This window comes from Rattus norvegicus, chromosome 19 (genome assembly GCF_021556685.1).
Source record: "Rattus norvegicus strain SHRSP/BbbUtx chromosome 19, alternate assembly SHRSP_T2T, whole genome shotgun sequence".
Classification (NCBI taxonomy): Eukaryota; Metazoa; Chordata; class Mammalia; order Rodentia; family Muridae; genus Rattus; species Rattus norvegicus.
This window is the reverse complement of record NC_141552.1, coordinates 49,712,086-49,725,290: the sequence shown is the minus strand read 5'-3', so window position 1 is coordinate 49,725,290 and position 13,205 is coordinate 49,712,086. Positions and strand designations below refer to the sequence as shown.

At 43.0% G+C, this 13,205-nt stretch overlaps 1 protein-coding gene across 4 annotated transcripts in view; it reads right to left on the bottom strand.

Moving 5' to 3' along the window:
* Tango6 (transport and golgi organization 6 homolog) overlaps window positions 1–13,205 on the bottom strand; it is a 187,440-nt gene that overhangs the window by 147,848 nt on the left and 26,387 nt on the right. For all 4 annotated transcript variants that reach the window (NM_001427103.1, XM_087594591.1, XM_087594592.1 and 1 more), the window contains exon 8: window positions 156–268. In NM_001427103.1, the coding sequence (NP_001414032.1) occupies window positions 156–268 (113 nt within the window). The remainder of the gene's footprint in view (window positions 1–155; window positions 269–13,205) is intronic.

Below are 13,205 nucleotides of genomic sequence, written 5' to 3'. Positions count from 1 at the left end.
GCCAATTTCCCTCATTCTTTTCTGTGTAAGTCGAGTAACACAATCCCCCCCAAACATCTTCCTGACTTTGAGAGAAAATAGTAGCCTAATTTAAATTTCACTGTTTACAAACAAATGGGATTCCAATTCTAAGCATATCAGGTCTGCTTGCTTACCTTATGTGAGATGCACTCTGCTGAGTAAAACAGTAGAGAGAGAAGAACACTCCAAGGAGTGGGAGCAGCGAGTCCAGCAACACTGGGAGAGGCTCATTTGCCACCACATAAACCTAGGGACAAGGACACAGTGAACCCAGTGAGACATGGCATGACCAGGCCAGAGCCATGAGAGGTCCTTGTCAGCCTTGCGCAGACCCTGCAGCTTATCTTAAACAGTACTTTCTTCTAATACACAGTTCCTGTCTGTGCTCAGCCTGGCAATGGAACCATGTTGGTTGAAAGCAGTGAAGGGTGGGTTCCAGCACCTTCTCTCGTACACAGACTGAAAAACAACCCAAAGACAAGGGAATCACCCACTTCCTGACCCTTGCCTTCCTAGCTTCCGCTGCCTCCGAGCCTCCTGATGTGTCTACTGTAACCTTACAGTAACTATTCTCCTACCAAAGGCCGGTGTAACAGTTAATTATTATCAATTAGGAAAACTAAAACTCAGTCTGAAGGACAAGGCATTGAGCTCAGTGGTGGGGCCTGTGCTGACTGTCCTTGGGGCTGAAAGGGAAGGAAAATTAAACTAAAACCTAGGTTAGAAACAAAACAGCTGGGCTGGAGAGATGGCTCAGTGGTTAGGAGCACTGACTGCTCTTCCAGAGGTCCTGAGTTCAATTCCCAGCAACCACATGGTGGCTCGCAACCATCTGTAACGGGATCTGATGCCCTCTTCTGGTGTGTCTGAAGAGAGCAACGGTGTACTTACATACATAAAATAGATGAATCTTTAAAAAAAAAAAAAAGAAACAAAACAGCTTATTGTAGTTCATCACTTCCAAACTGTGATGTTACATGGCCACTCTATGCTCTTTAAATTAAGAAGTGTTCAAAGGATATGATCATAGTAGTTCAAACTGGAAATCCCAGCGTTCAGGAGACCAAAGCAAAGGACAGCTATGAGTTTGATCCGGCTGGGGCTATAGTGAGAAGCCCTGTCTGTAAAAATAGCGTTATGGTTCATGTCTATCATCTCAGCATCGCAGGGGCAGAGTGAGCAAGGTCACTGAAAGTTTTGGACTACACAGCAAGCTCCAGGTTAACCTGGGTTACATAGCAATACCTCATCTTTAAGACAGAGAAAGACAGGAAAAGACGGAGGGCAGGGTGGAGGGATGTTGGAGAGAGCTCAGTCAGTAAAGCACCTGCTGTGAGAACATGAGCACCTGAATTTGATCCCCAGCACCCACATAAAAAGTTGGCTGTTATAGGCACAAGGGTGACCTGAGTGCCAGGAGTCAGAGACAGGGGTACCCAAGGGCTCACTGACCCCATCTACCCAACTCGACCAGTCCAGCTTAGTGAAAGACCCTATCTCAAAATAGAAAGTGGAGAGCAACTCAGGAAGCCAGCTAACACTGATCTCTGGCCTCTGTGCATATACACACATATGTACACATATACCCATGAGCATGTGCACATACATACAACAAACAAAAAAATAAATATAACAATCACTTTAGTATTTTAAAAACTTATAACAATCTGAAGCTGGACATGGTGGCAAATGCCTGTAACTCTAGTGCTCAGGAGACAGAGGTGGAAGGATTGCCTTGCACAAGTTCAAGTCCAGCCTGGTCTATATAGTTCCAGACCAGCTAGGGCTACATATCACACAGGGGTACACACATATACATACATACATACATACATACATACATACATACATACATACACACATGTACATACACATACATAGCACACACATACATATACACACATACACACATGCACATACATACATGCACACACATCTATACATATATACATATACATATGCACATACATACATGCATGCACACACATACATACATATATACACACATATGCACATACATACATACATAGAGACATATAAGCACATACATATGTACACGCAATGTATATGCATATATAAACTCTCCCTGTTTAGCTGTCCTATTTAAAGATGAGGATGGGAACCTTGAAGAGAGCACTGGGGTACAAAACAATGCTGTTTCTTAGAAAGGAAAGTCTGTGGAGAGCTTTGTGTAGATTGGGAAAGCTGTTTCCCTAGCAAACCCTGTCCCTTTTAGATGAACTCTAGCTTTGCACACTCCTCATGCCTCTTGACTCCTCTGTGGAGCCTGATAACTAAAGAGCCTGCTTCCTGTGCATGATCTAATTCCCATAAGCTGCAAATGAAGGGCCTTGTAGGGCTATGTTCAGAGGCAATATGCAGGCCTAATTACAGCATCACCAACTATAGGAAGTAAAAGAAGAGATCCACCAGGTAACGTAAGGGCCTATTGTCTTGCTCTGGAGCCCTGTTCTCAGAGTAAGTACTGTGGACCCCTCCTCCTGTGTTGGCGTCTTTTGGTGGCTTGGTAAGGCCAACACACTTCAATTTTACTATTTTTGCTTTGCTCTGTTTGGTTTTGCAGTGATAGACACTGAGCCCAGAGCTCAAGCTTGCTCACCTTGCCCTCCACCCCTAAACTACAGCCTGAACTCAAATTTTTTTTTAAATTTTTTTATTCATTTATTATATATAAGTACACTGTAGCTGTCTTCAGATACACCAGAAGAGGGCATCAGATCTCTTTACAGATGGTTGTGAGCCACCATGTGGTTGCTGGGAATTGAACTCATGACCTCTGGAAGAGCAGTCGGGTGCTCTTAACCGTTGAGCCATCTCTCCAGCCCCTGAACTCAAATTTTAACAGGGCATTTTCCAATTAAAAGAAACAAAACAAAACAGTGATTTTATATTTAGAAAAAACTGTACAGCTATTTATACAAATATTTTATTTAATTAAAACATATTTTTCAAGACAGGGTTTCTCTGTGTAGCTCTGACTATCCTGGAACTCATTCTATAGACCAGGTTGGTCTTAGAGATCCACCTAAAGCTGGGATCAAAGGCGTGCGCCACCACCGCCCAGCTGTTTAATTTTCTACAAAAGCTCAGCAAACAAGTACTAAGTGTCAGTCACATGCTGGGCAAGTTTGAGGTGCTGTGAACACAGGGCAATGGTGGCTTCAAAGAAGCTCACATTCCCATGAGGGAGATGGGAAACAATCACTAGGTAGAGGAAAGGGCTATAAGGAAAAATAAGAATATAAAAATAGTGATTTTTTTAAAGTAGAAAGATTTAGAGTCAACATCCCTTTTGGCTCATCTCAATAAAGGACACTTCTGTGACATTTCAAAGAATCCACTGCTTCTGCTTGATTCACACATGACTGCCTCCTCTTTAACAACACTAATATCTTTCTTGTACTGAGTCCAAATCTACATCTGTCAAACTTTCTTGATGACAATACTTCTGTGTTTTCCTAAGTTTTGGACTCACAGAAAGGCAGTAATTGAAAGCTAGGCATAGTGCCTCATGCCTCTGATCCCAGCACTCAGGAGGTAGAGGCAAGAGGAGCTCCATAAGTTCAAGCCCAGCCTGGTCTACATGAGAGACCCTGCCTTTAAAAAAAAGAAAAAAGAAAGAAAAACAGTAACCAAACTCTAACTTCTTTTGTGTTCTGTAAAAATTGTGCTGCGCTGCACCCTTAGGACCAGACAGGATGTTGTAGATGTAAAGCTGGCAATACTACTCATTACTTTTTAATTAAATTTTATTTATTTGTGCATGTATGTATATGTGTATACATCCATATGTATACATTCACACAAGCACACATAAAGCAAACATCTAGTAATCAGATTATTATTTGCAAGAGTCAGTTCTCTCCTTCCACCAAATGAGTTCAGGGAAACAACTCAAGGCATGAGACATAGCTGTCCCTCAGCCATCTTGCTGGCCCCGACAGTACATATTAAAATGACCCAAGTCAGGGATGGAGAAATGGCTTAGCAATTAGGAGCACTTGTTGCTCTAGGAAAAACATGGTTCAGTTCTCAGCACCCACATGGTGATTCACAACTATTTGTAACTCCAGTTCCTTGAGACCCAAAGACCTCTTCTGGCTACAGGCAATGGGTTCACATATCTACATGATGGCAAAACATTCAAACACATAAAAACTAACCAAGCCCACATATTCTCCTGGTTTTATGGACCTACTTTCTAATTTACTGTTTTCATATTTATTGATACATCTAAACTTTCAACTTGATTAAAGTGTAACAAATTTCTGTCTTCTGTTCCATCAGTCCTGGTATTTGGCTGAAAATGTTCCTGGTTACTGGGAGTGTTTGCAGAAGTAAAGATCACTAATAAAACGGGAAGGGAGGCTAACGCTGAAGCAGGCAAGGGAGCAGGCTCTGAAGGCCAGTTTCAACTCTGCTTTAGGAAATGCTTTCCAGGGTGAAGGAACCAGTGCTGTGGTTTTCTAGTCAGAGGATTGAGGGGTAAAACACAGAGACCAATAGGGAGCCTTGGAAACTGTTACAGCTCAAAACAGATGTCACTGAGAATATAGTTGTACAGATGACACTGAAGGCAGTCTGAGATTCCTTTGTCCCTCTCAGTAGAGACTGTACCTCAGTTTTCGAAGGTGTCTATGTTAACCTCTACAGGCCTGAGCGTCTTTCCATAGGTTCAGAGGGCTGCTGTACAGCATAGGATAGATCTGCACTTCTGGACATTGTTCAGTAGGTTACACTGAACACGACTGTCACCCTCTGTTTGACTGGGAAGTCCCTGAGGGCAGGGCTGGCCCTCAGCCATTCCTGTATCAACCTGGCAAAGTGCCCACACTCAGTAGGTCCTGGCATGCATTCTTGAGAAGGACTAGAGAAAAGAAATAGTGAGCAAAAGAGTCTGCTTTTATTTTCACAACAATCTACTTAGGTGGATAAGTTAAAATATCCTGTATCTTTTTTGTTTGGTTGGGTAGGGGTTTGTGTGGCCAGACTAACCTCTAACTCATTATGAACTTATTTCTTTTTCCTTGAAACAGGGTCTTATTATGTAGCCCTGGCTATCCTAGAACTCACTATGTAGACCAGGTTGGCCTTAAACTTAAGAGATCCACTTGCCTCTGCCTCTCAAGTGCCAGGATTAAAGGCGTGTGCAACTATGCCAGGCTATATTTTCTTTTCTTTTATTGGATATTTTCTTTATTTACATTTCTTTTTTTTTTCCCCTTCGGAGCTGGGAACCGAACCCAGGGCCTTGCACTTCCTAGGCAAGTGCTCTACCACTGAGCTAAATCCCCAACCCCTATTTACATTTCTTTTTTTTTTTTCCTTTTCTTTTTTTTTCGGAGCTGGGGACCTGGGGACCGAACCCAGGGCCTTGCACTTGCTAGGCAAGCGCTCTGCCGCTGAGCTAAATCCCCAACCCCTACTATGAACTTTCTAATCCTCCTGAATCAACCTCCCCAGTACTGGAACTGAGGATGGGCCATCACATGCAGTTTATGTGCTATGATGGAGATGAAACTCATAGCTTCACACATGCTAGGCAAGCATCCTAGCAACTTAGCCACATTCCCCAGCCCTCTATCAAACCTATAGCCAAAGACTATTCAATGAGTACTAACTAACTTAACAGGATAATAGAACCTCAGCTACAGAAGAAAAATCTGAACATAAAGCTAAATTTTATATTGATCAATTTATCTATATGTCTGGCAGCTAGAGTATCTCCAGTAGGATTTGCTAAAAATTTAAATTACAAAGAAAGAAAAAAATAGGTAAAAGATTCACGTATTTCTGTTTCAGAAAGAAAACAAAACAGAAAGGCATCGCTGCGAGCTCCAGCCCTCATTTCAGAGACGGTCAGTACAGTCTTCTGGTCACAACTGTGTGTATGAGTGTGTCTGCAGGCACTCATGGGAGCCAGAGGCACTGAATCCCCCTGAAGCTGAACTTACAGGCAGTTGTGAGCCACCCAACAGAGGTGCAGGGAATCTGACCCTGGTCCTCTGCAATTGCAGTACAGAGTCTGAAGTGTTGAGCCACCATCAGGCCTTATGACTATGGTCTGGAGCACAGCCCCAGAGACCACTATAGCAGCCGAGAACTAACTAGGGAGTCAGGAGACAGGAAACGTGGGTGTGAATTGTGGCTCTGCGCTCTAGGAGGTTGCTCAAAATCATACATATAATTATATATGTAAATGAACATGGGTAAGACCGTCTTTTTTTTTTTTTTTTTTTCCAAATCCACATTTATTTGAACCTAACAGCCGAATTACAGCTCCTTGAGGTGTGGTCTGAGCAGGCCAAGTTCCTTGCCCTGTTTCACAGCAAACAGCCCTGGGACCTGAATCTCGTGAGAGCTGACAGGGCAGAATCTTTTCTGGCAGGGTGTTTGAGACAGGGTTTCGTTAGGTAGACCAGGCTGTCCTTGAACTCACAGAGATCAACCTAACCCCTGATTATCCAATGCTGGGATTAGAGGCATGTGCCATGGAGCCTGAAGGATAAGACACTTTGGAAGGCTGTCTGTTTGCTTGTTTGGATTTTATTTAGTGATTTTCATGTGTATGTAGATGGTCTGCGTACCATGTGCATGGAAGCTAGAAAGGGGATAGATCCCCTGCAGCTGGAATCCCATCAAGTTTTGAGCCACCAGATGTGGGTGCTGGGAACCAGGCAACTCTTTCCTTTGGAAAGGCAGAATTACTCTTAACCACTGAGCCATCTCTCTAGCCACACATGTTGGTGTCTTTGAAATAGGATCTTGCTATGTAGCCTCCACTAGGCTGATACTCACTGGGTGATGACCTTAAATTCACAGTAATCCTCCTGCCTCTGCTTCCTAACTGCTAGGAGTCCAGCCCCACACTATCATGAAAATGATATTTGTTTTGATATAGTGCTAGGGACCAACTCAGAGTTTCTTGTATGCTAGGCAAATAATCTACCACTGGATTACACTCCCAGTTCCCAAGACATTTAAATCTTTAAGGTTTTTGAGTTTTTTTCCGATTTTTCACTTTATGTGCATGAGTGTTTGCCTGGTGCACATACGCATGTTCACCCCATACATGCCCATGCCTGAGGACGTCAGAAGTGGGTCTTTGATCCCTGAGACTGTAATTACAAGCAGTTGTGAGCCACAATGTGGGAATTGAACCCAGGTACTCTGGAAGAGCATCCAGTGCTCTTAGCTGCTGAGCCACCTCTCCAGCCCCTGTCTCAGCTTTTACGCTTACCATGTAGTTATTAAAAGGGTCGATTATGACAGTTCATGTTGAGTCAAATGCACAGCTAATACAATGTAAATTTAGTTTTATGCTATTAAAATTACTTTTCATACTGTAACAAATCTTAATACAATCATGATGGGGCTACTCAGGTCAGATGGAATCAAGATAGCTGAGTAAAACATTGACATTTAGAACAGGCTGGACCTTGTTACCTGTGAAAGACTAAGCTAGTCAAATGCTGCCCTTGACTGCAGAACAGGGATCCTTTTGATAGTGGCATTCCAGAACTTGAAATGCACTTGCTGAGTTTAATTAAGACATGTGAGAAGAAAAAGAACAAGACTGTTACCTAATATAGCAAGCACTTTGCACCGTGCAAGCTTCCAGAACATATTGCCTAAAACAGTCTTTTTTTAAAAAGAGTTTCTTTGTGCCAAAAAGGAACTGACAGTTTTTGAGCACTTGTCGGCTACTGTATGCTATGAACCTACCAAAAGTTACCTTATTTCACCAGGCATGGTGGCACATGCTTGTAAGTACTTTCTAGCACTTGGGAAGTAGAGGAAAAGGGATCAGAAGTTTAAGGCCAGCCTTGGCTACATAGCAAGTCTCTGGCCAGCCTAGGCTACATGAGACCATGTCTCAAACAAAAAAAGTTACCTTTTTCATACCTACAACTCAAACGGTAAATATGTTACCTAAAGTCACACAATTAAAGTCCTCCATGGGGCTAGACCAGAGCCCACACAGGTTTGGAGGTCCCAGCATTTCCACCACATTACACCACAAAGTCAGAACAGACAACCCATCATCTGTAACTCCAGAGCTCTCAAGGATACTTCTGCTGGTCCTCTGCTTGAAATTTAAGGTCATAGCTCAAGCACTTGAAATCTCTAAAAAGGCCTGCTTCTAGGAAGAGGCTAAGATAAGAGAATACCTCCTCCCTAGAAAGTCTTAAAACTTAAATTTTTCACACACACACTGAAAGGGGGGTGTTACTTGACTATCTCTACCAGAGCCATGAGCTCTGGAAAAAATCTTCCAGTTGTTGGATCTTCTTTCTCTCTTTACTATTGTTAACATGTTTTTTAGTGATGTCTATTTTATGTGTAGGAGCAGCTTTCCTACATCCGTGTCTGTGTACCAGGTGCATGCCTGGTACCCACACAGGTCAAAAGGAGACATCGGATGCACTGAAACCAGAGTGGTAGGATACTTGATCACACTGTGAACCCTGAAATTGCATTATTCACTGATAAAAACCATTTCTAGGTTGTTTATTTGGTTTTTTTTAGCACACACCTTTAATTCCAAACAATGGAGGTAAAGTTAGTTAGTAGAAGGAAGCAGCCAATGTTTGAAAGTGATGTCTAATTGAGTGGCAGACAAAATGATGAATCAGAGAAAGACTTGACAGAATAGGATACACCCAACTTCATGAGAAGAGAAGAAGAAAGAAGCTATTTAAGGAGCAGTGCAGGAGGGAGGCAGGAGGCAGCTTTATACAGGCAGGTACAGACAGAACAAGCTAGACACAGGTGAAAACAGAACAAGCCAGAGAACAAGAAACCAGAAGATTACAATAGACTGCCAAAGTCAATATGAGGCCAAGCAGAACAATTCAGGAGAGGCGGGGGGGGGGGGGGGGGGGGGGGGAGGGGTGGAGGAGGGAGACACCAGATTGAATCAGTCAGCCTTAGGAGGGGTTTGAGCCCGAACAGCTGAGTTGAACCAGTCAGAGTTCAGAAAAAACTAAAAAGGGTGAGCTTACTCAGCAATAAGTCTGAGGCTGAAAACATTGTATGGATGTTAGAAGCTTCCAGGTCTAGGTCTAGGTTAGCAGACTGAGGCAGTGAGCCTCAGGACAGCAATTACTACAGGAGAATAAAAGTTACTATAACACAGGTGGGTGTGAGCCACCATGTGGGTACTGGGAACTGAACCTGGTTCCCTGCAAGAGCACAGACCACTGTCTGCAACTCTCTTGACCACTAAGCCATCTCTCTAGTCTCTCCGTTTCTTTTTTATAAGAGGAAAAGTTAATTTATGAAAATTCATAAAATGTACAGTGTTAAGAGTAAACTCTACTATAAATTGTAGATTAATGTAGTATTGATATGCCAATGTAGGTTCATCAACTGTAACAAATGTACTACCACAAAGGGGACATGGCTAGTGGGGGAAGCTATCTGAGGGCTGGGGTATAAGGGGAACTCTGTAAAATGAAAACTTCTCTAAATATACAGCCAGGTGAAGCAGGAGAATGGTGAGTTAGAGGCCAGCTTTGTACTACATAGCAAGGCCCTGTCTCAAAACCCCAAAAAGAGGGCGGGGGGAAGAGGAAGATGGGGAGAGGATGAAAAACAAGGGAGGAAGAGATGGAGAGTGAGGGAGGAGGGAAGAGAAAGGAGAGAAGAAGGAAAGAAATCAGCTTCCATTCTTACGGAAGTCTCTGAGTTTCAATGACAGACTGAAATACTGTGGTGGTGCATATGGGCTGGATACATACAGACATTTCCCCATCATTAGCCCTTAAAAAATAGAATCAGGAGAGCTGGAGAGATGCTCAGCGGTTAAGAGCACTGACTGCTCTTCCAGAGGTCCTGAGTTCAAATCCCAGCAACCACATGGTGGCTCACAACCATCTGTAATGAGATCTGACACCCTCTTATGGTATCTGAAGACAGCTACAGTGTACTCACATACAATAAATAAATAAATAAATAAATAAATAAATAAATAAATAAATAAATAAATCTTAAAAAAAAAAAAGAATAGAGCCAAGTGATTGGCACACACCTTTACTCCTAGTACTCAGAAGGCAGAGACAGGTGCATCTCTTATGAGTTTGAGGCCAGCCTGGTCTGTAGGGCTAGTTCCAGGACAGCCAGAGATACACAAAGAAACCTTGTCCCACAATCAAAAAACAAACAACAACAACTATAACAAAAAGATTTTGGGAAGTGAAGACAGGAAGATCAAGAGTTCAAAGCAAGCCTCAGTCACATAGAGTTTGAGGCCAGCCTGGGCCATAAAGACCCTGTCCTAAAAATAAAAAACCAACAGAGGCTGAGTATGTGGTTCAGGTGGTAGACGAGCTTGCCTAGCGAGCACGAAGCCTTGGGTCCAAGACCTAGCATGGCATAAAACAGGCACTGTGGTGAACACCTGCAACCCCAGCACTCGAAAGGCAGAGGCGTGTGAGTGTGTGTGTGTGTGTGTGTGTGTGTGTGTGTTATGTGTGTGTAATGTGTGTGTGTTGTGTGTGTGTTGTGTGTTATGTGTGTGTGTTATGTGTGTGTTGTGTGTTATATGTGTGTTGTGTGTGTTATGTGTGTTATGTGTGTTATGTGTGTGTGTTGTGTGTGTTATGTGTGTGTGTTGTGTGTGTTATATGTGTGTGTTGTGTGTGTGTTGTGTGTGTTGTGTGTGTTATGTGTGTGTTATGTGTGTGTTATGTGTGTGTTGTGTGTGTATGTTATGTGTGTGTGTTGTGTGTGTGTTGTGTGTGTTATGTGTGTGTTGTGTGTGTTGTGTGTGTTATGTGTGTCTTGGGTGTGTTGTGTGTGTGTTGTGTGTGTTATGTGTGTGTGTTGTGTGTGTGTTGTGTGTGTGTTGTGTGTGTTATGTGTGTGTTGTGTGTGTTATGTGTGTGTGTTATGTGTGTGTTGTGTGTGTTATGTGTGTGTTGTGTGTGTATGTTGTGTGTGTGTTGTGTGTGTGTGTTGTGTGTGTGTGTGTGTGTGTGTTATGTGTGTGTGTGCGCACGCACGCACATTGAGTTTAAGGCCAGCCTGGGCAACCCAAGAATGTCTCAAACAAAGAAACAAAAATTTATATTGAAAGATATACCCAGGTCTCTGCAAATCCTAACCCTTTACATGAGAGACTTAAGCTCCTTGAATTTTTCAGACTTTAGGAATCCTCATGCCAATCCCCTAAAGAGTTTAAGAAACACCTATGAACTACAGAGTTTTGTTTTTTTAAACAGTTATTCTAAATTTTTTCTAAAGGTCTTGCTCATCTAAGTTCCTATTATTCCAACTTTCTCTGTAAGACTAATTAAAAATCCAGACAGAGTCAAATGCGCAATCTGACAAAGCAGCTGTAATTAGAAACTCACTGTACTGGATGGGAAATGACGTGGATAATTAAAATCAAGATTCACCAAATCTGGAAACAGAGATAAAATGGAAATGAAGAAATACAAAATAAATGAATTAACTATCTATTCTCTCGTCTTTCCTATACAGTATTTCTTCTGCTCTTCAGAAGCCTGGGCAAAGGCAGTAATTAACACTTCAGGAAAACCCCTTCCCCCCTCTGAGAATACGGCCTGGCTGCTCCGGACCAGAGCATGTCGGAAGAGGGGAGCACAGGCAAAGGAACGAGAGAGATCGTGTGCCAGGAGGACAAGAGTGCAGCACCCTGGAGCCCAGTCCCAGACGCTCCTTAGCGAGGGACTCAACTAAGTCACAAGAGTTGTCACTTCGTCCTCTCTGGGCGCAGATGGTATATAGGAAGAAGTGTGCACCTGCACGGGCACTGAGGGTGCCCCACCTGACCCCCCAGAGCGACCATACTCAAGCGCCCTCTCTCTGATATACAGGATGCTCATGTCGCAGATCTTCCCTCCTCTTACTCCCACCATACAACTCTGATGTGCCACAGAGGAAAACCAAAACAAAATTAAGAGGTCAGAGAGTTGAGAGCTTAGTCTTATAAAAATAGAGTTTAATGTTTTTAGAAGGATGTGTTTCTAGCATGCAATCTCTGGCCTTTCATGGGGGTGCATGCCAGATCCCTATAGAGGACCCTTAAAATATTCACCAGGTATGGTGGCACAGCCTATAACCCCAGCACTCAGAAGACTGAAGCAGGGGGATGAAGGGTTCAAGGTTACCTGGGCTATCTTTTAAGAGATACAGGTAAACTTAGTCCTGGAAGCTCAGACACAGCTCATGGTTAGTATGCCTGAGAGCCTGAGTTACAACCTTAGCACTACGAAAACAAAATGAATTTTATGATACGTGAATGATACCTCAAAATGCATAGAAATTAGTAGACATTCAAGGAAGCTAGAAGCTAGAACCCATAATCAGAAAAAAACAACAAAAACACTTAAAGCCTGGCAATGGTGGTGTGCACACCTTTAATCCCAGTGCTCAGGAGGCAGAGGCAGGGGGATCAGATCTTGATCTGTGAGACCAACCTGATCTACAGAGCAAGTTCCAAGACAACCAGGGCTATATTGTCTCCCTGTCTCAAGAGGAAAAAAAAATGGATAGGGTCAATTACCCCTGAAAGGACCTTGATTCCCTCATAAGTAGATTGACCCCATCGCACCCCACCCAAAAGAAGTCTGGAGAGAAGGCCCTGTGATCAAGAGCACTGACTGTTCTTCAGGAGGACCTGAGTTCAATTCTCAGAACCCATATGGCAGCTCACAGCCATTCATAATTCCAGACTCAGGGACTCTAATGTTCTCTACTAGCCTCTGAGGGTACTTCATGCATGAGGTACAGATACATACATGCAAAACGCCCAAACACATAAAAACATTTAAAGAAATAGTAGAATTAAAAGACAAAGACATTAAAATCACTGTAAAAATGTATTCTATATTTTCAAAATAGTAAAGGAAAGGATGAATAAGAGCACTGAGAGATTATTAATTCAAGGCTAGCCTGGACTACAAGTCGGGAGGTCCTGCCTCAGAGGGAGAAAGTCACGCTAAGACCACATTCTGTGTAGTCTCCTGCAGATGAGTCTACAGAGACAGGAAGTAGTAGAATAGTAGTTGCTTAGGGCTGAGGGTGGGGTTGAGGTGGAGCATGAGGAATGCTGGGTAAGAATGTGAGGCTTCCCTAGGGAAAAGATTTTCTATGATTATAGTGTGATCATCGTTACACAACCCTAACTGTACACT